Raw genomic sequence first — 22,006 nt, forward strand, 5'->3', positions numbered from 1 at the left:
TTTTAGTGTCGTTTTTGCATCTTTTTCTGCAAGTTTTGTTTCCTTTACTGTTATTTTTGCATCTTTATGTTGTTTTTATGAATTTTAGTTTTGTTGTTTCATCTTTTAGGCATTTTTGTGTCTTTTACTGAAAGTTTTTGCTTTTTTAGTGCAATTTTTCTTCATTTTCGTGCAACTTTTGCATCTTTTCGTTTCATTTTTGTGCGCTTTTGTGTAATTGTTCTGTATTCCAGTGTCCTTTTTCCATCTTTTAGTGAAATGTTTTCCATCTGTGTCCTTTTTGCATCCTTTTGGGTCATTTTTGTGTTTTTGTGTCATCTTTGGGTCTTTTCGTGTAATTTTTCTCTATTTTTGTGTCATTGTTCAGTCTTTGTGTCCTTTTTGCATATTTTATTGTCATTTTTGTGTCTTTCAGTGAAATTTTTGCATCTTTCCATGTCATTGTTTTGTGTTTTCATGTTTTTTTAACAGTCCTTTTTAGCCCTTCTTTTTTAAAAATCATTCTGTTCGATTTGTTGGATATGTAACCTGCTGTTCACCTTGTATGTTGACCAGGTTGTTATCGAAAATGAGAACTTGTTCTCAACTAACTCAGCTGGTAAAATAAAGGTGAAATAAAAAATAAATTCTCTCCTTCTCCTCCACAGCTGCTCCATCAGCATCTCAAAGTGATGACGTTGTTGTTTTCAGACTGAATCCTCTCTTAGTTTGACTAATAGAGTCATGGAAAATGTGTGAAATGCTCTGAGAGTCTTCTCTGATACGACGTTCACACTTCTCTGTTTTATCAGCAGAATCTGAAAATGTGGTAACCTGGTAACCAGCAGACACGCAGATTCCACCAGCAGTGTTTGTTTCAACACTTCTGAACCTCAAGCATCAGCTTCTATCTTGCTTTTATCTCACATTTCTTCATGTGGTTCATTTTTATCTGCAATCTAAAGTCCTGCAGCTCTACGGAAACAAAATGAAGAAGTGGAGAGAATGAAGAAATGTCTCCTGTCAGAAGACACGAGAATGGCACAAATATGTGCAAAAAGGGCACAGATGCACAAGAATCAAACCAAAATGCACAAAACTTACATGAAAAGATTCAAACATGGCACAAAAACTGCAAAATGACACTAAACGATGCTAAATTCATTAAAAGACGCAAAAATTACAAGAAAAGACACAAACATGATACTAAAAATGCAAAAATGACCCTGAAAGATGAAAAATGGCACAAAAACAAGCAAAAACAACTTCAAAAGAAACAAAAATGAAATGAAAAGATGGAAAAATTACAGTAAAAGATGCAAAAATTAATATAAGATAAGATAAGATTGTGGCGAAGAAGAGGGAGACACAAGCTAGTTGCTAGTGAGTCAACTTTATTCACTCTGGCCACTGTAGGATTTCTGATATATGTTGATATATGTGTTTAAATTGTTTGTAAGGGTTTTCTCCACCAATTATAACCGTAAGATTATAATAATGTTTCTCCACCAATATTAATGTAGGGATAATGTTTGCTCAAATGGGGTTAAGAGTTTCATACAGAATTATTATATAGTCTACCTGATATTCGACCAGCGAAGTATTTAGATTAGACAAATATAATGATTAGCCTATGAAACACTTCTTGTTGCGCTGTCAAGAAGAGCTTCAGGAATCATAAGGGGAATTATTCAGCTTGAAAGGTTATGTATAAAATTGAGGGAGCTGGAATCTATACAAGTTAGGGACCAAAATGTGAACAACAAAACAATTGAGGCACTGAACTTATATTTATGTACATTTATTAAACTAAGCTAAACAACAACAATAACACACATTAAGACAAACAACAACACAAAACGAATAAGATGGTGAGATGTGAATGATGGGAAAAGGGAAGGAAGAGAACACAATATTTCAATGTAACACTGGGATTAATATTACACTTAAAATATGATGTTCTGAAGGAAAAGGTATAAATAGACCACACCTGAAAGCAGCCGTCAATTTGATAGTAGGCTAATTTGTTAGTCTGTAAATATTATCTTTGAAAAGATAATTTGAGAAAGTTGCACCAAGTTCCAGTGACTGAAAGGTACTTGCGTGCCGTGATGATGATGATGATGATGATGATGATGCTGTCTTGGTGGATGGTCCGGTCGGCCTTGGTTGATGTGGGTCGGAACAACGGTGGACAGAGTGGAGCCTCAGAGTGATGGATAGCAAGTCGACTTCAAAATTCAGGAGAACTCAAAAGAACTCAGGAGAACTCGGAAGAACTCAGAGTGGTGCTTTCAGGAGAACTCACAAAATTCAGGAGGACTCAAAATGGTGGTTTCAGATGTGGTCTTTTAAAGTGTGCCTTGGCATATCATTAACTCAGCAGGGGTCTGGTACATCCCCTGTCAGGGAGGGCTGATGTCCAGAGGTCCCTCACAGAGTTACATTTTCAGGAAATTTCTGTAACTTTCCAAAATATTAAAATTTGTTGAACATGGTTTATCGAGGAGCATTACTGATAGATAGCTGATTAAAATGGTACCAAACATGCTCATATGTGATCGGCAGACAGGTTAAAATTATGACATTGATACTAATCAAGAGGAATAAAATATTAAAAGTAAGCCAAGAGGTAGAATAATCATGAAGTCATTGAAAAGTTCACTTGTTTGTTGAAATGGATGTACATAAAAGGAGTTTTGTCCAGAATTGGGAGATGATTGTCTTTGTTAGCTTTGAGCTGAGTCCAGAGTCCCTTGTCAATGAGTGGAATGTCTTTGAAGTTGTCATCCAGGTTCTTGAGCCCCCACTTTGATGGCTCAGGAATCAGTCAGAATGCGTATTGGGAGCCATTTGGTCCTGATAATGAGTGGGGGTTCAGACCGGCTTCAGGTCTGTTTGGAGAAGTCCTGTATCGCCTGGTCTCCTGTTCTCCTGCTGATTTGATACCTTGCACCCTTGTGTCAGATCTGGAAAGTGTCTTTGATTGCAGTGTCCTGGTATCTCAGCTCCACTGATCAAAGCAAGCCTTGTCTCCACTGTGGCTGTGAAGGTGTTAAATCTGTTCTTGTCCTGTTCTACTGTTGATAATGGCTAGTGGATCCTACACCACACTCAGAATACTGGGAAAACAATGTCAGCAAAAACTATGGGGTCTCAGGCACGCCCCCCCTAACCGCCACGTCCAATGAGTGAGAGAACCTCTATAACCTGTACACTACAAGATAATCCTTTATTGATCCCCAGAGGGGAAATTCAAGTATTGCAGGAGCACAGTGCAAGTACAAGGATACAAGGGTAACACAGGACAAATACAAGGATACGAGGGTCGCAGCATGCATTGGGTTCAAGAATTACACATAGTTTTAGGACAAACCAAGTGTGACATATAATAAGGGGAAACCACAAACTGACCAGTAGCAGCAAACAGTATGAGGTATTCACAATGTTGAAAAAGTGTCATCCAGGACCACTGAGCTATGCAGTGCAGTGAAGTAAAGTGACAGTGATATTAAAGTGACAGTGTGAAGGGTAACAAGAGTTAAATACAGTAATCAGTAATCAGCAGGAGTTATGTACAGTAATTCCAGGGGGGGTCAGTGCAGTGATGTGCTGTGGCCTCCGCTGCTGTTTAAGAGTCTGATGGCGGTGGGCACAAAGGAGCGCCTGAAGCACTCAGTTCTGCTTCTGGGTGGGATGATGCGTTGGCTGAACGAGCTGCCCGTGTTCCACAGCTCCTCGTAGAGAGGGTGAGAGGGGCTGTCCAGGATTGCCCTGATTTTGTCCATGATCCTCCTCTTTGCCACGGTCTCCAGATTGTCCAATTGAAGGCCCACAACAGAACGGGCCTTCTTCACCAGTTTGTTAAGCCTGTTGACCTCACCAGTCTTGATGCCACCCCACCAGCACGCCACGGCAAAGAAGAGTGCGCTGGCCACCACAAACTGGTAGAAAGTCTTCAGGAGCCTGCTGCAGACACCAAACAACCTGAGTCTCCTCAGGAAGAACAACCTTCTGTCCCTTCCTGAAGAGGGCGTCCGTGTTGTGGGACCAGTTCAGTTTATTGTTGATGTGGACCCCAAGGTACCGATATGAGTCCACCCTCTCCACTTCCTCCCCTGGATGATGATGGGGGCAGGGGATCTCCTGCTTCTCCGGTAGTCCACAACCACCTCCTTGGTTTTGCTGATGTTGAGCTTCAGGTGGTTGCTGTCACACTACGTGACGAAGCTCTAAATCAGTCCTCTGTACTCCCCCTCATCATCATCAGTAATGTATCCAACAATGGAGGAGTCATCGGAAAACTTCTGGAGGTGAACCAGAGTTGAACCGGAAATCAGAGGTGAAGAGGGTGAAGAGGAAGGGTGCCAGGATGGTTCCTTGGGGTACTCCTGTGCTGCTTGTAACCACCTCAGACATGCAGCCGTCCACCCTGACATACTGCGGCCGGCCAGTGAGGTAGTCCAGGATCCAATTTGTGGTGTCAGGGTGCAGTTGCATCTCCAGCAGCTTCTCCCCCAGGAGGCAGGGCCTGATGGTGTTGAAGGCACTGGAGAAGTCAAAGAACATGACTCTCACGGTGCCCCCAGGCCTCTCCAGATGTGACAGGGCCCTGTGGGTGAGGTAGATGATAGCATCCCATCATCAGTACACTAATATACTGAAAAATGGCACGGAAAGAGTCAAAAAATTACACAAAAGATGCAAAAATGACCCTAAAATATGCCTAAATGACCCTGAAAGATGGGCTGCACAGAGGGGTTGTGGTCTTGCAGCAAGAAGATCCCCGGTTCAAATCCCGGCCTGGAAGCTTTCTGCATGTAGTTTGCATGTTCTCCCTGTGCATGCGTGGGTTTTCTCCGGGTACTCTGGCTTCCTCCCACAGTCCAAAAATATGCTGAGGTTAATTGATTATTCTAAATTGTCCGTAGGTGTGAATGTGAGTGTGATTGTGTTTCTGTATATGTAGCCCTGTGACAGACTGGTGACCTGTCCAGGGTGTCCCTTGCCTTCACCAGAGTCAGCTGGGATAGGCTCCAGCACCCCCCATGACCCTAGTGAGGATAAAGCGGTGTATAGAGAATGGATGGATGGACCCTGAAAGATGCAAAAATGACGCAAAAACAACTTCAAAAGAAACAGAAATGACACGAAAAGATGCAAAAATTCCACTAAAAGATGCAAAAATTACAAGAAAAGACACAAAAAATCACAAGAAAAGACACAAACATGATACTAAAAATGACCCAAAAGATGAAAAATGACACAAAAGAACAGAAAAATGACCTTAAAAAATGCAAAAATGACACAAAAACGAGCAAAATCAACTTCAAAAGAAACAAAAATGACATGAAAAGATGGAAAAATTGCAGCAAAAGATGCAAAAATTCCACTAAGATACTGAAAAATGGCACTGAAAAAGTAAAAAAATTCCACAAAAAGATGCAAAAATGACCCTGAAAGATGAAAAAATTACACAAAAGGACAAAAAAATGACCCTAAAAGATGACAAAATGACATAAAAGACACAAAAATGACCCTAAAAGATGCAAAAATGACAGAAAAGAAGCAAAAACAGCTTCAAAAGGAACAAAAATGACATGAAAAGATGCAAAAACGACACAAAAGACACAAAATTCACAAATGACACAAAATTGACCAGAAAATATCTAAAAACAAAAAGCAAAAATGACTTCAAAAGATGCAAAAATTACATGAAAAATGGAAATGTTACACAAAAGAAGCAAAAATGATTCTAAAAGATGCAGAAATGTCATGAAAAGCCTGAAAAAATGACACAAAACGACAAACAGATTTATCTTTATTATTTTAGTTTTCTTTTTCTCTTTACTCTTTACATTGTTGTTTCTTTTATTATTCTGTTTGGTGTTGATTTATTTTGAAAATCTTTTACTATGTCATGCAGAAATATAGTCATTATTATTATTATTATTGTTGTTGTTGTTATTATTATTAGTGAGTGTTTCAGAGGAAAAGATGATCCCATTGACTGAATTCAGCTCTTTGATTGGATTGAACTCCTTTAGAAGTTTTTCTAAACTTTAAAACATTGATGCAAAAGAAGCTCAGGTGGAGGAAACACCTGACTGTGCCCTCTGCTGGAGAGGAGAGGAACTGCAGGAGCTGAGCAGAGGAACTGCAGAAATGGGTTTATCTCTTTGGTCATTAATGTTCTCCTGCTCAGAACTGACAGAAACCTCAGTGCGGATGTTCTTTTATTTATTTTGACTTTATTCTGATTTATTTCAGGCATGCTGCTGTAATAGAAAGGAAAAATAAACACACAAATCTAAACAAACAAAACAAATCCAAAAAATAAAATAATGTCTGAAAACGAGCACAATAAACGACAGATTATTATTGTTATTATTATTATTATGGTTTAACTTTAGTCACATATTGTTAAAGAAAGAATTTCATTTGTCAAAAATATGTATTTATAATGTAAATATATTTAGCATAAATAAATATTCAATTTTTTTGTAGTGAGCATCAAAATAAATACTTCCTTGTGAGTTTACTGGATTTTGCAGATGATATACTTTTTTTTACATTAAAATATAAATTAATCTTTTTTTTCTGTTATTTTACCAGATATTATCTGTAATTTACCAAAACAGGGGAAATCTGTAAAAAAAACTTTCCAATTAAATTTGTAATTTTTCAAAACTTAATTTATTAAAAGCAACAACAAACATCCGTAAAGTAATATTATTATCAACAGATTTAAATACAATGAAATGTTCAGTCACACGCTGTTAAAGAAAAATAATTAAATTTATAAAATAAATACTTTCTTGTGTAATTTATCCAAAGAGTGGAATTCTGTATAATCAAAATAAATAAATCAAAAGATTTACAACTTTCCACCTTTGCTGTCACATTTCCACCATTTTAAGGATTTTTTCTGTATTTATTTTAGTATCTTATTTGGGATTTTTGTTTTTTCTTTTGTTTATGATGCAGAGCACTAAATCTGACTGTTGTTTTTTTTTATCATCTTATTATAACTTCATATTTTCTCTGGGTACCATTTCCCGTCCCTCCATCCTCCACTACAAACACACAGACCATAATTTCTCCCTCTCTAGCCCCTCCCCTCTCCGTTTTGTTGCCGGGCTCCTGTTACTTAGATACCAGTTGCCACGGTTGCTTGGCATGATGGGGTTACCCTGGCAACCATACCCATCCCAGGCCTGTCCCAAGGACACACACACACACACACACACACACACACACACACACACACACACACACACACACACACACACACACACACACACATGTTTGTACTTCTATCTTAGTGAGGACATCCATAGGCGTAATGCATTTACTAGAGCCTTACCCTAACCTTAACCATCACAACTGATGACCTAAACTTAATCCTTACCCTAACCTTAACCAAACCTCAATTCATACCTGTTCTCTAAAAACAAGTCTTCACCCTCAAACATGGCTGTTTCAAAGTGAGGACCGGCCAAAATGTCCTCACTTTGTAAAAATGTCCTCACTTTGATAGTTAAATGCAGAAAATGGTTCTCACAATGTAGCAAGTACAAGAACACACACACACACACACACACACACACATATTTGTACTTCTATCTTAGTGAGGACATCCATAAGCGTAATGCATTTCCTAGAGCCTTACCCTAACCTTAACCATCACAACTGATTGCCTAAACTTAATCCTTACCCTAACCCTAACCAAACCTCAATTCATACCTGTTCTCTAAAAACAAGTCTTCACCCTCAAACATGGCTGTTTCAAAGTGAGGACCGGCCAAAATGTCCTCACTTTGTAAAAATGTCCTCACTTTGATAGTTAAATGGAGAAAATGGTCCTCACAATGTAGCAAGTACAAGAACACACACACACACACACCCACACACACACACGTGTGTGTGTGTGGGTGTGTGTGTTTTAGCTTTTGCTACATTGTAGGAAAACCGAAAACTATGTCACTTGTGGGGACCTCATTTGGGTCCCCACAAGTTTAAACAGTGTTTTCTTGAACATGTTGTTGTTACTGAAAAAAGTAAAAGTGCAAAAACATTTCTTGAGGGTTAGGCATTGTTTTGGTCTGGGTTAAGGTTAGGGTTAGGGTAAGGGTTAGATATGAATGGGAGTCAATGGTATGTCCCCACAATGATAGCAAGACACACACAGACACACAGACACACAGACACACACACACACACACACACACACACACACACACACACACACACACACACACACACACACACACACACACACGTTTAATCCTCCCCCATCGGCACACAGCAGTGGATCCTGGTGGAGAGGAAGAAGCTGAACCTTTACTAAAACACACATTAACACACACAAACACACACATTCCTTCATCCTGCAGAGAATAAAAACCTTGTTAATAATCGTTGCTCTCCTCACTCAGATTCATTGTTTTTAACAAACACTGACCTAAAGCCTCAGACTGTGATCTGATGAGAGTCTGAATAAATTCCTCCATCATCTTCAGTGTGAACCAACGTTTTACGCAAACTCAGAAATCTTGTCTGTCAAAAGAGACAAAAATTACACAAAAAGATGCAAACATTACAAGAAAAGACACAAAAATGACACTAAAATACACAAAAATTACACAATAGTCACAAAATTAACACTAAAAGATACAAAAATGACACAAAAAGATGCAAAAAATTACACTAAAGGATGCAAATATGGCACTAAAAATGTAGTAATGACACTAACAGATGCATAAATTACATTAAAAGACACAAAAATGACATGAAAAGTTTCATAAATGATACAAAAAGAAGAGACAGTAACTTTTCTCTTGACTCAGATATGGTGTTTTCATTTCTTTTATTGTCTATCTGGTGTTGCATTGATTTATTCTCAGAATGAATTATTGCTTCATTTTCATCTGCAGGAGCCAAAAATTAAAACTACAGCACCTCTTCAGGAAGAAAAAAACAAAACAAAGGAAATTTGACTTAAATATGAGCAGAAATTGAAATGAAAACAAGCTGAGCTCTTCCTCCACTTCCTGCCTCTGACCACTAGATGGCGCTGTTTGTTAATGTAAACACTAAATCCTCACCAGAACAAGGACTTCCTGAAACATCACACATTTATTTTCTTTGTTCAAGTAATAAAATCACAAATTTTAGGGAGTTTGAAAAGAAAAATGTGAATTTTGAACCAAAGAAATGCTGTTTTTACTAAATAAACTCAATAAAGATGAAGAAAAACGGAATTATTAAGCAGAAAATGATGGAATGTACAGACAATAAAATACATAATTACAGCAGTTCAGGTTTTAAAAGCTGGTAGTAAACGCCACACATGCAGTATATATAAACATGACGACATTTTCACAACATTGGACTTGTTTTTGTCATTTTTGTTGCAGTTTCTTTTAAACTGCTGCAAAAACATTTTAATTATTGAGTTCTGTGGATGTGAAACTACATTTAAACAAAGCAATACACAGCATGAAGGCTTTCAGGTTTATTTAAGCTGATTAATGCAGACTGAAAACTAAAGAAACAGTCAAACATTCCACAAAGCGCTCATTCTGTTTGTAGATTTTATGGTCATCAACCAAAGACACAAAACAGATACAATTAGTGAAAAAGAAAAAGAGTGGAAAAGTTACTTATTATTTTTCTCTTTTCCTTATTATTCATATCTTTATTTCAAATAATGGAAAATATTTGTAAAACAATTATATTTTAGTTAATTTATATTTGGTATTAAAATACAGAAAAATTGCACTAAAAGATGCATAAATTACAGAAAAAGATGCAAAAAATGAAACTGACAAATGCTAAATTTACATGAAAAGATGCAGAAATGCCACTAAAAGATACATAAACTACACAAAAAGATGCAAATTTACATGTAAAGATGCAAAAGTCACACTGAAAGATGCAAAAATGGCACTAAAAAATGCAAAATGACACAAAAAGATGCAAAAATGACACTAAAAGATTCAACAAATGGCACTAAAAGCTGCAAAAATGACACTAAATGGTGCAAAAATGACACGAAAAGGTGCGAAGAAATGAACATTATTTATTCAATGAAGCTTTCACGAACACTCCTTCAAGGTGCAGCAGGTAGATTGAGCTCTCAGGGCTGCCGTACTTCTTTCTCTCTAAGCCCCGCCCACCGATACCTGACGTCACGAGACACCTAAGAGCAGCAGAAAGTTTAACCTGAAGAGTTGCTTTTCACAATGAGATAAAGCAGTACATTGTATCCATTATGTATTCCTCAAATCAAAAGGCAATCAAACTCATAAAACTTTGAAAACATTTTGACATCTTTCTGTAATTTCCTACTCCACCTGGCAAGTGTTTATTTTTTGGGTTTTTTGTCTTTTTTCCTGTTTCTGCGTTCCTATATTATTTCCATAATTGTCTGTGTTATTTCATATATTATGTTTAAGATTTCCACTTGGTAGATTTTTCGAAGATAATAAAGGTTCCATAAAAAAAAATTAACCTGAAGAAACATCAGCCTGTAAAACTTTAAAAAGCGAGGTAGAATCAGTGAGAAGAAGAATAAAGATGAAGAAAAGAGAAACACCTGGACAGGTGAGCCAGCTGTTTACCTGCAGCTGTTTTTACTGACTGATTTTAAAAATATCTAAAATGTTATATGTTTTTATAAATTTGTTCTTTTACAGTGCTTGACCAAAAATTACTATTGGAGAGAAAACAAATATATATATTGATGACTAAAATTTTCATAAAATAATTTTAGAAAAAGTTAATTTATGTAAATTCATGTTTGAAATAATGAAAAAAAACTTATTAATTTACAAGTTAACTGTAAAAAATCAGGCAAATACATGTAATAAATGATTATTTCACAGTGTGTTACTATAAAATCACACAGCTTCAGTTCATCTAAATGAACTAAAACTATCATTATTTAACAGATATTTGGTACTTTCACTGTTTTCACAGCTTTTCATTATTCCACCAGTATTACTTATTTATTTATTGATCTCTGGATGAATTTGTTTGGCCAGATTTTCACCATTTATTCACAGATATTTATTGATTTATTGATTTATTTATGGAAGTGATTTGAGCTAAACCTGGAGGGAAAAGTAAGTTTACTGTAAACCAAGTCAAGACAAATTTATCTCACCTTCTGTATTCCTGAAAACAGAGAATCAGATATGTCATTTTCTGACCAAAAATATAAAATAAAATATGTTTAAATCTTTTAGTTGATCTGTTTATTCCCACGTCTTACATTTGGGATAATTATGAACAACATAAACCCATGCTAATGACAGACGCCTTAAAGGCATTATGGAGGATGTTTTTGTTGTTTAATATGTCTGATTCACATAAAATTAATATACTGACCTTTAGTGGACTTGTATGTATGGTTTCTAAAAGAATAAAAAAATAAATAAAATAACTGTGGACATGGCAGGACCTGAAAAACATCAGCCAATCAATGCGCTCGGACCGAGGCGTTTGCTTTGCTCCCTTTCCTGTCAATCAAAAATCTTCCGGCTCAGGCCTAGTTACGTAGATTACGTACGCCTTGGACTTACGTGTTTTGTGTATGTGTTGCTTTGGTATAGCTTCGTAGTTAGCTGGCGACTTGTTTTGCTCCTCTTTTTTTACATCATGGCAGATAAAGATCCAGGGGGACCCAGCCGTAAAAGACAACTTCATGAGTGCTACGCAAGTTTCTGGAGGGGGGCGTTTCTTCGTAAATGTTAGGAGGGCGGAGGTTAGAGGGGGGTGAGGGAGATGTTGTATGTGCGCATGCGCATGCTACGTTCAAAGTCGTAGGAAATTAAATCTCCACTAATGCCTTTAATGTTTGCCATTTGTTTCACCTTTTGGAAGATTATTTGCACACAGATCTCTACTTTTGCCTTTATTTTATTGTTGATTTTTAAATTATTTGAATATCTGTGATGTTAGAAAATATCTTTGGGGTCAAAAAAATTAAAACAAAAAAAGGACAGTAAAAATCACATTTAGGAGCTTCAGAGGAGTTTAAAAATCGTTCGTTTTCAGATCATTCCAGCACTTTGAATGTAGAATTCTGACTGAGAATAACATCATCATCTGTTGATAATCTATTGATTATCTATGGATCGTCTATTGATCCTCTATTGATCGCCTATTGATTACCTATTGATCATCTACTGATTATCGGTGCGAGTTTGGCAGAATCTCCAGTGACGAGTACAGATTCTCCTCCATCCTCTGCACATCCAGCTCCTGGTAGGTCGAAGCATCCAGTCTTAAACCGCCGTCGCAGTCGTCGTAGGTTTCGACCTGAAAACAAACGAGAACGTGAATGATGTCTGATGTGGTTGCCGTGGTAACAGCAGGGATGTTTTGGATTGTAAAGTCACCTCGGTGTTTCTGGCGTTCCTGCCGGTGTTCATGTCTGTGGAGGAGAAAAGATAAAAGTTTTATTATTTCTTCCTCTTTGCAGCAGTTAAAGGTTGAAAGTAGAAAAGTTCCTCACACTCGGTGGCGTTGTGTTTCTTTTTCCATCTGTAGACAAGCAGCAGAGAAACAACCAACAGCACGACAACCACAGACACAGAGGCAACAACCAGAGGCACCCTTTTACCTGCTGGAGAGAGATCGTAGAAACATTAACAACAAATGACAACTTTAATGACAAACCACATTTTATCCACTCTGAATGATTGCTATGGTTGTCTGAGTGGTTGCTATGGTTGTATAATGGTTGCTATGGTTGTCTCGTGGTTGCTGTGGTTGCCTAGTGGTTGCTATGGTCGTCTGAATGACTTCTATGGTTGTCTAGTGGTTGCTATGGTTGTGTGAGTGGTTGGTAAGATTGTCCAGTAGTTGCTATGGTTGTCTGAGTGGTGACGTGGTTGCTATGGTTGTCTAGTGGTTGCTGTGGTTATCTAGTGGCTCCTATGGGTATCTGTGTGGTTGCTGTGGTTGTCTAGTGGTTGCTATGGTTGTCTGAGTTGTTGATAAGCTTGTCTAGTAGTTGCTATGGTTGTCTGAGTGGTTGCTATGGTTCTCTGAGTGGTTGTTATGGTTGCCTAGCAGTTGTTGTGGTTGCTGTGGTTGTCTGAGTGGTTGGTAAGATTGTTTAGTCGTTGCTATGGTAGTCTGAGGGGTTGTTATGGTAGTCTGAGTGGTTGCTATGGTTTTCTGAGCGGTTGCTGTGGTTGTCTAGTGGTTGTTATGGTAGTCTGAGTGGTTGTTATGGTTGCCCAGTTGTTGCTATAGTCGTCTGAGAGGTTGTTATGGTTGCCTAGTAGTTGCTGTGGTTGTCTAGTGGTTGCTATGGTGTTCTGAATGGCTTCTATGGTTGTCTCGTGGTTGCCATGGTTTTCTAGTGGTTTTTATGGTTGTCTGAGAGGTTGTTATGGTTGCCTAGTAGTTGCTGTGGTTGTCTAGTGGTTGCCATGGTTTTCTAGTGGTTTTTATGGTTGTCTGAGTTGTTGGTAAGATTGTCTAGTAGTTGCTATGGTAGTCTGAGTGGTTGCTATGGTTGTCTGAGTGGTTGCTATGGTTGTCTAGTGGTTGCTATGGTTGTTTAGTAGTTGCTATGATAGTCTGAGTCTTTGCTATGGTTGTCTGAGTGGTTGTTATGGTTGCCTAGTGGTTGCTATGGTCGTCTGAATGACTTCTATGGTTGTCTAGTGGTTTCTATGGTTGTCTAGTGGTTTCTATGGTTGTCTGAGTGGTTGGTAAGATTGTCCAGTAGTTGCTATGGTTGTCTGAGTGGTGACGTGGTTGCTATGGTTGTCTAGTGGTTCTTATGGTTGTCTGAGTGGTTCGTCTGAGTCTTTGCTATGGTTGTCTGAGTGGTTGTTATGGTTGCCTAGTGGTTGCTATGGTCGTCTGAATGACTTCTATGGTTGTCTAGTGGTTGCTATGGTTGTGTGAGTGGTTGGTAAGATTGTCCAGTAGTTGCTATGGTTGTCTGAGTGGTGACGTGGTTGCTATGGTTGTCTAGTGGTTCTTATGGTTGTCTGAGTGGTTACTATGGTTGTCTCGTGGTTTCTATGGTTGTCTCGTGGTTGCTATGGTTTTCTAGTGGTTGCTGTGATTGTCTAGTGGTTGCTATGGTTGTCTAGAGGTTGCTGTGGTTGTCTAGTGGTTGCTGTGGTTGTGTAGTGGTTGTGATGGTAGTTTCGTGGTTGCTATGGTTGTCTAGTGGTTGTTACGGTTTTCTAGTGGTTGCAATGGTCGTCTGAGCAGTTGCTATGATAGTCTGAGTGGTTGCTATGGTGTTCTGAGTGATTGCTATGGTAGTCTGAGTAGTTGCTATGATTGTCTAGTGGTTGGTAAGTTTGTGTAGTGGTTGCTATGTTTGTCTAATGTTTGCTATGGTTGTCTCATGGTTGTTATGGTTGCCTAGTGGTTGCTGTGGTTTTCTAGTAGTTGCTATGGTTGTGTCGTGGTTGGTATGTTTGTCTGAGTGGTTGCTATGGTTTTCTAGTGATTGCTATGGTCATCTAGTAGTTGCTATGATGTTCTGAGTGGTTGCTATGGTCATCTGAGTGGTTGTTTTGGTTGTCTCATGGTTGCTATGGCAGTGAGTTGGTTTCCAAGTTATTTCCTTAGTGGTTCCTATGATTCTTAATAGGGTGTTTGCTTCGTTGTTGTTTTGATTGATGCAATGGTGACTGGCAGAGTAAATTGTTAGCGCTTGCTCTGGTGGTATGTTGCTTCTTTTGTGGTTGCTTGGATTCTGAGCGGTAAGAAAGGTGGTTGTTGGTGGTTGCTAAAGTGGTTACTTGGTAACCCTCACCCAAATCCATTGCATAGTGGTTGCTACGTTGGTAAGTTGCTTGTCTAGTGGTTGCTATGTTTTCTGAGCGGTTGCATATTGGTCGCTAAGGTGGTTGCTAGGTGGTTGGTTGGCCGTTTTCATTGTGGTTGCTGTGGTGGTTGCTCGGATGGTTGCTCGGGTTTACTGCATGGTTCCTCAGTTGTTTGATTGATTGATTTTATCCATCATACTTAGACTGATAATACCTGGATACTAAGAAGACTATTTTCATTGAGCTGCTTCATCAAAAACATCAAATCATATCTTTTTAACAAAGCATAGATGCTTTCCTTTGCAGATCTCAGAACCTTGTCGTGTTTTTAGATTGTTTTCTCTTTACTGCGCTGCTGTTTTTGACTCACCGCCTGCAACTATGATCTCAAACTGCCGACAGGCATTGTTGTCTTGCCGTCGTCCGACTCCACACCTGTACGTTCCCGAGTCTGACCCACTGACCTGTCCAATGGTCACATTAAAGTACGACTGGTCCCCAAACTCGATGCTGTATCTGTCGCTGGAGGCTTTGGGGTCGTTGGTGTCGAAGAGGAAGTTCTTACAGTCGTCCCTGCAGAGGAACTTCCTGTTTTGCTGTTGTACAAACAGCGAGCATCTGACGGTGATTTCTCCTCCTTCAGTGGTTCTGTAGACTCTGGGCTCTGCAGAGTCGACGCCTCCATCACACAGATCTGTCCAACAGGAAGTTCATCATTAAAATGACATCAGAACTCATCATTAGTTCTCCACAACATTGATCTACTTTTACGTCTGAATTCTCTGGAACTGCATTTATTGCCTTTCTCTGCAGTTTCCTAAATCTAACTTCCCTTTTCCTTTGACCAGTGAACTTTTACTCTGATTGGTTGTGGCTTCCTCAGGATCCTGTACTTGACATAGCATTTCTAAACCCTGGTTTCTCATCTTTGTGGTTCTAAATAACTAAATAAAACAAACCTGGGAGTGGTGACGAACCGTTACGGAGTTATTTTAGGCACAATTGTTATCCTGAGTTTAACTACAATAAAAGATGCAAAAATGACACCAAAACATACAAAAATTTCACTTAAAGATACAAAAATGAGACTTAAATATAGAAAAATCACACAAAAGGATACAACAATTACATGAAAAAACACTAAAATGACCCTGAAAGATGCAAAAATGACATGAACGGACACAAAAATACACTAAAGGATGAAAAAATATATTGTAAGATTCAGAAATGACACTGAAAGATGCTAAATGAAAGTAAAATACAGAAAATGACACAAAACATGCAAAAATTACAAGAAGCAAAAATACAGACAATGATGCAAAAATCACAAGAAAAGATGCAAAAATTACTCTAAAATTCAGAAAAATGACAAAAAACTGCAAAAATGAAACTGTGACGAACAGGGCCGTCCGTCACGTATGTTTACACCTTACACACGACACTTTATATCTTCACTTAGTGTTTTAATGCACCCAGCACTTTGAGAAAGCTAATTGGTACGTAAATAATTTGCACACGACTGTCGGTTTTAAATATTTTATTAAACATTTTTTTATTGAGGTTGCCCGCGGGTCTGGTCCGGTGGCGTCACCTCCGGTGATGGTGGCGGCCGGGTCTGCGGAGGCAACATGGCAATTGAGATTGGAATGTACAATATTGTGTGATAGTTTTAAATTGGTTGTTCTCTTAGCGTGGTGTGCATGCGGTGAATGTATTGAGTGTCGTGGAGGGGTGGGTGTGTGAGTGAGTGGTCTGTGCAGTTTAACCTACCGTTTCCTCTTGTGTCCAGGTGCGTCTGGCCAAAAGAGTCCCCGGGGAGCCAGACGCCCCAAAAGACTGTTCCGGGCTGGACCAAGGGGAGGGACACGGAAGGGGTGGCTGCAATAGTTTTAACTTTATATTTTGTTGTTGGATTAAGTTTGGTGGTTTTAGTTGGGTTAGTTTGCGTTAGTTATTTTTTGTTTACTTTATTTTGGGGTATGGTTTATGTTGGAGGGTTTTTAACTCAGTTTTAACAGCTAAGGTTAAGACGATCCACCTGCGGCGTTTTATTGGTTGATTCCTGTTGAGCAGACCAGTCATAGAGGTGGCTTTATCCCTCATTCGGGGTTCTGCTGCTGCAGAAGCCACTGCTTCTGACCTCCAAGGCACCTTAAGGCATTTGCACTTTGGTACTTGCACGTTTGGCAAATAAAGGGAAAAAAAAAGAGATAAGAAGTGGACCACTGAAATGCTGCCTACGCCTGCTTTTGTACCGCTGTTTTTCCACTGCCTGATCACAAAACAAAAAATTGCAAAAATCACAACACATGATTCAAAAATCACAAGAAAAGATGCAAAAATGACACTAAAATACAAAAAATGACAGATAAAGATGCAAAAATGAAACAAAACAATGCAAAAATGACACTAAATCAATAGAAAAGTGACACTAAAAAATGCTGAAATGACACTAGAGATGGTAAAATTACACTAAAAGACGTATAAATGACTCGACCAGATGCTGGTCGCAGATGTCTGATGACCTTCAGTAAAACTCACCTTTGACTCGAAGTATAAGCTCCTGGAAGCTCTGAGAGGACAAAGATCCTTTGATACCAACTCTATATCTCCCGGTGTCCTCCTTCCTCAGCCCTGTAACGACCACCTGGAGTTTCCCTTGGCTCTGGTCGTATCTGATGGTGAATCTGCCGCTCACCGCTTGGTTTCCTTCAGTCTCTATCAGGACGTCTTCAGGGTCACACTCATTCCTGCACAGAAACTTCAAGCTCCCCTGAACCACTCCAGGAAAGTTAAACTCCGCTCTGAGAACCTCTCCTTCCAGTTTTAGGAAGTAACTTTGTGCAGGGCCGACATTTGCTTTCAGTATCGCTGCAGATTAGATTAAACCAGATTAGATGTAATAGTTTACATTCTCCAGCAGCTGTTGTACTTCAAGGTTCATACAGACAATAAAACGGTTTAAAATTACAAGAAAAGCTGCAAAAGTTCCACTAAAATACAGAATAATTTCAAAAAGGTTTCATACAGACACTGAAATGGTATTTCTACATCACACTTGGCCTGCTTTTGTTTGTTTTTTTGCTCGAGAATCTAAATTAGGTCAAATTTCTTACAGACACAAATACCAGATATTCAAAGACTTTTAGACACAATTAAATGACCGAAATGAACTAAATGCTTCTGTGATTTGGAGACAACAGCCTGGAAACTGGAGAAAATGTTCAGGTATTGATATTTTTGCCAAAATGACACTACAAGCTGCAAAAACGACATGAAAAGACACAAAAATGACAAGAAAAGACCCAAAAATTGCAAGAAAAGATGCAAAAATGAGATTATAAGACACAAAAATGACAGAAAAGATGCAACAATGACACTAAAATACAGAAAAATGACAGAAAAAGATGCAAAAATGAAGCAAAACAATGCAAAAATGACACTAAATCAATAGAAAAGTGACACTAACAGATTGTAAAGTGACACTAAAAGACGTATAAATGAACCAGATGCTGGTCGCAGATGTCTGATGACCTTCAATCTTTCTTGCCATCAGCAGTCAGGCTATTCAATTCAAAATTAAACAGATAAGAAGCCTGACAGCTGAATTTCCCTTTGGGGATGAATAAAGTGATTCTGATTCAGTAAAACTCACCTCTGACTTCAAGTAGAAACTCCTGGAAGCTCTGAGAGGACGAAGATCCTCTGATACCAACTCTGTATCTCCCGGTGTCCTCCTTCCTCAGCCCTGTGACGACCACGTGGAGTTTCCCTTGGCTCTGGTCGTATCTGATGGTGAATCTGTCGCTCACTGCTCGGTTTCCTTCAGTCTCTATCAGGACGTCTCCAGGGTTACACTCATTCCTGCACAGAAACTTCTTGCTCCCCACAGGCACTCCAGGAAAGTTAAACTGCTCTCTGAGAGCTTCTCCTTCCATTTTTTGGAGGAATCTTAAATCATTTGAGTCCAGTATCGCGGCTGAAACACAGAATAATCCAGATTAGATGTAATAGTTTACATTCTCCAGCAGCTGTTGTACTTCAAGGTTCATACAGACAATAAAACAGTTTAAAATTACAAGAAAAGCTGCAAAAGTTCCACTAAAATACAGAATAATTTCAAAAAGGTTTCATACAGACACTGAAATGGTATTTCTACGTCACACTTGGCCTGCTTTTGTTTGTTTTTTTGCTCGAGAATCTAAATTAGGTCAAATTTCTTACAGACACAAATACCAGATATTCAAAGACTTTTCGACACAATTAAATGACCGAAGCGAACTAAATGCTTCTGTGATTTGGAGACAACAGCCTGGAAACTGGAGAAAATGTTCAGGTATTGATATTTTTTGCCAAAATGACACTACAAGCTGCAAAAACGACATGAAAAGACACAAAAATGACAAGAAAAGACCCAAAAATTGCAAGAAAGATGCAAAAATGAGATTATAAGACAAAAAAATGACAGAAAAGATGCAAAAATGACACTATAACACAAAAAAATTGCAAGAAAAGATGCGAAAAATTACACTAAAATTCAGAAAAATGACAGATAAAGATGCAAAAATGAAGCAAAACAATGCAAAAATGACACTAAATCAATAGAAAAGTGACACTAACAGATTGTAAAGTGACACTAAAAGACGTATAAATGAACCAGATGCTGGTCGCAGATGTCTGATGACCTTCAATCTTTCTTGCCATCAGCAGTCAGGCTATTCAATTCAAAATTAAACAGATAAGAAGCCTGACAGCTGAATTTCCCTTTGGGGATGAATAAAGTGATTGTGATTCAGTAAAACTCACCTCTGACTTTAAGTTCAAACTCCTGGAAGCTCTGAGAGGACGAAGATCCTCTGATACCAACTCTGTATCTCCCGGTGTCCTCCTTCCTCAGCCCTGTGACGACCACGTGGAGTTTCCCTTGGCTCTGGTCGTATCTGATGGTGAATCTGTCGCTCACTGCTCGGTTTCCTTCAGTCTCTATCAGGACGTCTCCAGGGTTACACTCATTCCTGCACAGAAACTTCTTGCTCCCCTGAAGCACTCCAGGAAAGTTAAACTGCTCTCTGAGAACTTCTCCTTCCAGTTTTATGAAGACTTTTTGTGCAGCGCTGAGGTTTGAGTCCAGTATCGCTGCTGAAACACAGAATAATCCAGATTAGATGTAATAGTTTACATTCTCCAGCAGCTGTTGTACTTCAAGGTTCATACAGACAATAAAACAGTTTAAAATTACAAGAAAAGCTGCAAAAGTTCCACTAAAATACAGAATAATTTCAAAAAGGTTTCATACAGACACTGAAATGGTATTTCTTCATCACACTTGGCCTGCTTTTGTTTGTTTTTTTGCTCGAGAATCTAAATTAGGTCAAATTTCTTACAGACACAAATACCAGATATTCAAAGACTTTTAGACACAATTAAATGACCGAAACGAACTACATGCTTCTGTGATTTGGAGACAACAGCCTGGAAACTGGAGAAAATGTTCAGGTATTGATATTTTTGCCAAAATGACACTACAAGCTGCAAAAACGACATGAAAAGACACAAAAATGACAAGAAAAGACCCAAAAATTGCAAGAAAAGATGCAAAAATGAGATTATACGACACAAAAATGACAGAAAAGATGCAAAAATGAGCTGACTAACCTTTGGGTTTCGGGTAACTTTAACTGACTAAATTAACAACATTTGTCAGTTTGAGCCCAATAAGCATGTTTGTTGACCTTTAAGGGGTTTTCGAGACATAAAGTCACACCTTCCTTGTGAACAAACTAAGTCTGACCTCAGAGGGACGGCACATCAGTGGATTTCTGGTTACTGAGAAAATAGAAAGCTGTACAGACAGATAGATCTGAATCATATAGAATGTGGCTCAGTCCAAGGACTGTGAACCTTCCTGTTGTATTCACTGAAAAAAATATTGTTTCTTTGTCTGAAAAAAAATCCAAAAATTTCAGCAAAAAAATTTCCCAAATTTCTGAAAATTTGCAAAACCTTCAGGAAGAAAATTCCAATAATTCCTTAAAAGTTTCCCTTCAAAGTTTTATTTTTTTTTTAAATTCTTGTAAATATTTTCAAAAAATGAGAAAAATATTCCAAAAAATCCTAAAAATATCTAAAATTATTTCATGTATATCAGTCAAACTTCTAGTATTTTCTTTAAGAGCATTCACATGAAAATCAACCAAAACCCAGTGACATTTGCTGGATTTTGGTTGATTTTTATGTCAATGTTGTTGGGTCACTTTGACCCGCAGGACGACATACAGTCAGTATTAAAGACAAATATTCAACTTTATTGAACTAAAGATCAACATAAAACTGATGAATGATAACAAACCAACTCTGATTAACGTCTGTAGATAAATTATTACACACTGGTGACGTTGGAGGAACAATTTAAATCTGAGAGAAAGGGGAGAAGAAGTTAAAAACCAAACGATGTGCAGCTTGATGGGTTCTCACCTGATAAACAGAAGATGAGGAGCTGCTGGACGTTCATGTTTTCCTCCTGATGGACGAAGAGACTCTGGAGCTCCTCTCTGCTCTGATGGATTTAAAGCATCGTCCTCCTTCTGCTGCTTCTCAGAAACCAACTCTTACTCACCACATCTTTCTCAATCCTTGCTTTAAGATAACCTGCTTCCTGTTTGTGTAAAAGCTGACCTCATTCTGCAGCTGGAAATAAATTCTGACAGAATAATCATGACTTTATTCTCTCCTTCAGACCATCCACAGCAAAAATTGATCTATTGGCTCTTTCATCAGCGTCTCATGTTTGATTTTAGAGAAATTTTTGCATCTTTTAGTGTAATTTTTGTGTATTTTAGTGTCGTTTTTGCATCTTTTTCTGCAAATTTTGTTTCCTTTACTGTTATTTTTGTATCTTTGTGTCGTTTTTATGAATTTTAGTTTTGTTGTTTCATCTTTTAGGCATTTTTGTGTCTTTCACTGAAAGTTTTTGCTTCTTTTAGTGCAATTTTTGTGTATTTTAGTGTCGTTTTTGCATCTTTTTCTGCAAGTTTTGTTTCCTTTACTGTTATTTTTGCATCTTTATGTTGTTTTTATGAATTTTAGTTTTGTTGTTTCATCTTTTAGGCATTTTTGTGTCTTTTACTGAAAGTTTTTGCTTTTTTAGTGCAATTTTTCTTCATTTTCGTGCAACTTTTGCATCTTTTCGTTTCATTTTTGTGCGCTTTTGTGTA

General features: G+C 38.2%; 1 protein-coding gene and 1 long non-coding RNA gene across 5 annotated transcripts in view; both read right to left on the minus strand.

The window, feature by feature from the left end:
- The window catches only part of LOC110972248 (polymeric immunoglobulin receptor-like), a 32,066-nt gene extending 10,660 nt beyond the window's left edge, over window positions 1-21,406 (minus strand). Inside the window, exons 1-8 of one of the 4 annotated variants that reach the window (XM_051949510.1) lie at window positions 21,267-21,405; window positions 19,705-19,931; window positions 17,334-17,439; window positions 15,163-15,486; window positions 12,503-12,613; window positions 12,387-12,421; window positions 12,160-12,306; window positions 9,482-10,183 (exon numbers count right to left, since the gene is read on the minus strand). In XM_051949510.1, the coding sequence (XP_051805470.1) occupies window positions 12,178-12,306; window positions 12,387-12,421; window positions 12,503-12,613; window positions 15,163-15,486; window positions 17,334-17,439; window positions 19,705-19,931; window positions 21,267-21,303 (969 nt within the window). In that variant the 5' untranslated portion in view covers window positions 21,304-21,405 and the 3' untranslated portion in view covers window positions 9,482-10,183; window positions 12,160-12,177. Of the gene's footprint in view, window positions 1-9,481; window positions 10,184-12,159; window positions 12,307-12,386; window positions 12,422-12,502; window positions 12,614-15,162; window positions 15,487-17,333; window positions 17,440-19,598; window positions 19,932-21,266 lie in introns of those variants that run through there. The other 3 variants (XM_051949512.1, XM_051949509.1, XM_051949511.1) reach the window with 3 other exon arrangements.
- On the minus strand, window positions 16,315-16,592 carry LOC127534414 (uncharacterized). Its single transcript, XR_007942574.1, has 2 exons — window positions 16,563-16,592; window positions 16,315-16,407 (listed from the first exon to the last, which is right to left on the minus strand). It is a non-coding gene; the product is annotated as an uncharacterized LOC127534414 (long non-coding RNA).
- Window positions 21,407-22,006: the final 600 nt, after the last annotated feature.

The sequence above is a fragment of the Acanthochromis polyacanthus genome, chromosome 6 (assembly GCF_021347895.1).
Source record: "Acanthochromis polyacanthus isolate Apoly-LR-REF ecotype Palm Island chromosome 6, KAUST_Apoly_ChrSc, whole genome shotgun sequence".
Classification (NCBI taxonomy): Eukaryota; Metazoa; Chordata; class Actinopteri; family Pomacentridae; genus Acanthochromis; species Acanthochromis polyacanthus.